We start from the raw sequence: 2,762 nt of genomic DNA on the forward strand, positions 1-2,762 counted from the left end.
ATAAGCATTTTTATCTGTCCTGTGTGAATGTTGCTGTTTAAATGTTTACTATATATATTTATCTTATCCAACTTGCCACAAGTGAAGTTCCTTCTGGAAAAACAAAGTAATTGTATTATATAAAGGTGTAACTTAATGGAATTATTAATAAAGGATGAACCCCATTTTAGACTAAATGTAGCCATCTGAAATAAGTACAGTGTATTTACAAACTAAGGTGAAAGCAGGCCTATCAGAGAGGCTTCAAACAAAGTAATGTGATGTGGAGTCATTTGAAATGAAAGCAAAGAGAATGGACATTATATTTCAATAATAATTTATTAAAGAAATTGCAAACGGACATTTCATAAATGCATGTCATTATGTTGCTGTAACATTTGTGTTACAAATACATTTGTGGCCACTAATAAACAGTGTTTATAGCAGGTATCACAAAGTTGAAATGATACAGAGACAAGGCATATGTTTTCACCGGAACAGACATTTTCAGGCAGTTTCTTCGGCAGTCTCTTCTTATAATTACTATGTACCAGCAAATAGGCACCTATAAGGTACACATTGAATGTGAAGCATTCGACAGAATGCATAGTCAGTCAGGGAGAGCATCGTGTCTCCATGTTTCTTTGTTCGGGACAACAACCTTCGGTTTTCCATTCCCTCCTTCTTTTTCCATCCAGCACGACGTATCCAAACGAACATACCATTACGCATGGAGTGCATCTTCATGGAATAGTCACACTTTGTTGCCTTCGAAGCAAGTGGCTTGAATTTAGGCTAAATCCATTCGAGGACGTTTCTTCTCCATGACAGGTCGGCATTACCTGACCAACCGCTGCAGCGACATTCTTGGGCACTTCAATTCAACTCGTTCAGCAGAGCCGAAAGAGAATGTTCAACGCAGTTTCAGCATGTGGCGAACCAGGCCCACGATCTGGAAGAACTTGTCCTTCTTTCGCTGCTTGAGCGCCATCAGAGCTTTGGCCGTCTCCGCTGGGTCCTGCGTGAAGGAGAAGATGCTCCTCACCCTCTCCTCCGCTTTCTTGTCCCCGGTTTTCTCGAACAGCCTCATCACCGCGTCCTGGTTGACGTTCTCGAATATGTTGGCCACGGCCTTCTTGCGGTAGGCAGTGTCGAATTTGTTCCCGTGGACCGATGGGCTGACACGGCGAGAGTCGGAGGATACAATGTAGCTAGTCATCTTGATGACTCTCTTGTAACGGCTGCGGTGCAGTCTCCGAAACTGGTCCAGCAACTCCTTTGACTGGCGTTGTAGGAGAGGGAGAGAGAGCACTACTCGCCTGAGAGGGATTGTTGTGAGTGAGCGCTGTGAGCGCTGCCTGCGCTATTTAAAGGGATTATAGGGAAGCTCATGCAGTCAAGCCCCAGTTACAGAAGTGACATCACTGGTTCCAGGAAACGACTGACTCTCTACGCCGACTGCAACAGTAAGCTACTTACAGTGCCTTCAGAAAGTATTCACACCCCTTGACTTTTTCCAAATTTTGTTCTGTTACAGCCTGAATTTTAAATGGATTCAATTGTGATTTACAATGTCACTGGCCTACACACAATACCCCATAATGTTAAAGTGGAATTGTGTTTTAGAAAGTTTTACAAATTAATAAAAAATGAAAAGCTGAAACGTCTTGAGTCAATAAGTATTCAACCCCTTTGTTATGGCAAGCCTGAATAAGTTCAGGAGTAAAAATGTGCTTAACCAGTCACATAATAAGATGATAATGACTACCTCCTCTCTGTACCCCGCACATACAATTTTCTGTAAGGTGCCTCAGTCGAGCAGTACATTTCAAACACAGATTCAACCACAAAGACCAGGGAGGTTTTCCAATGCCTTGTAAAAAAAAAAGAAGCAGGCACTGAATATCCCTTTGAGCATGGTGAAGTTATTAATTACACTTTGAATGGTATATCAATACACCCAGTCACTACAAAGATACAGGTGTCCTTCCTAACTCAGTTGCCGGAGAGGAAGGAAACCGCTCAGTAATTTCACCATGATGCCAATGGTGACTTTATTACAATAGTCGCAGAGTTGAATGGCTGTGATAGAAGAAAACTGAGGATGGATCAACAACATTGTAGTTTCTCCACCATACTAACCTAAATAACAGTGAAAAGAAGGGTGCATGTACAAAATAAAAATATTCCAAACCATGCATCCTGTTTGCAATAAGGCACTAAAACTGCAAAAAATATGGAAAATAAGTAAACTTCATGTCCTGAATACACAGTGTTATATTTGGGGCAAATACAACACAACACATCACTGAGTACATCTCTTCATATTTTCAAGCATGGTGGTGGCTGCATCATGTTAAAGGTATGCTTGTTATCGGCAAGGACTAGGGAGTTGTTTAGGATAAAAATTAATGGAATGGAGCTAAGGACAGGCAAAATCCTAGAGGAAAACCTGCTTCACTCTGCTTTCCAACAGATACTAGAAGACAAATTCACCTTTCAGCAGGACAATAACCTAAAACACAAGGCCAAATCTACAGTTGCTTACCAAGATGACATTGAATGTTCCTGTGTGGCCTAGTTACAGTTTTGACTTAAATCGGCTTGAAAATCTATGGCAAGGCTTGAAAATGTCTGAATTTTACTCTTCCTGGGGTCCAAACAGGAAACAACACAACAAATAAAATACAAAATATACATAAATATACATACATAGCACTGCATTTACATTACAATTTAGCCATTCAGCAGACGCTCCCTTCCAGAGCGACCCACAGCTAGTG

The 2,762-nt window shown here is 41.1% G+C and overlaps 1 protein-coding gene across 1 annotated transcript; it reads right to left on the reverse strand.

Annotated features, from left to right (window-relative positions):
- Positions 1-299: 299 nt before the first annotated feature.
- LOC139576525 (transcriptional and immune response regulator-like) lies at positions 300-1,339 on the reverse strand. Its single transcript, XM_071402725.1, has one exon. The coding sequence runs from the start codon at positions 1,196-1,198 to the stop codon at positions 893-895; it is 306 nt and encodes a 101-aa protein (XP_071258826.1). The 5' UTR covers positions 1,199-1,339; the 3' UTR covers positions 300-892.
- Between the last annotated feature and the right edge of the window lie 1,423 nt (positions 1,340-2,762).

The sequence above is a fragment of the Salvelinus alpinus genome, chromosome 5 (genome assembly GCF_045679555.1).
Source record: "Salvelinus alpinus chromosome 5, SLU_Salpinus.1, whole genome shotgun sequence".
Classification (NCBI taxonomy): Eukaryota; Metazoa; Chordata; class Actinopteri; order Salmoniformes; family Salmonidae; genus Salvelinus; species Salvelinus alpinus.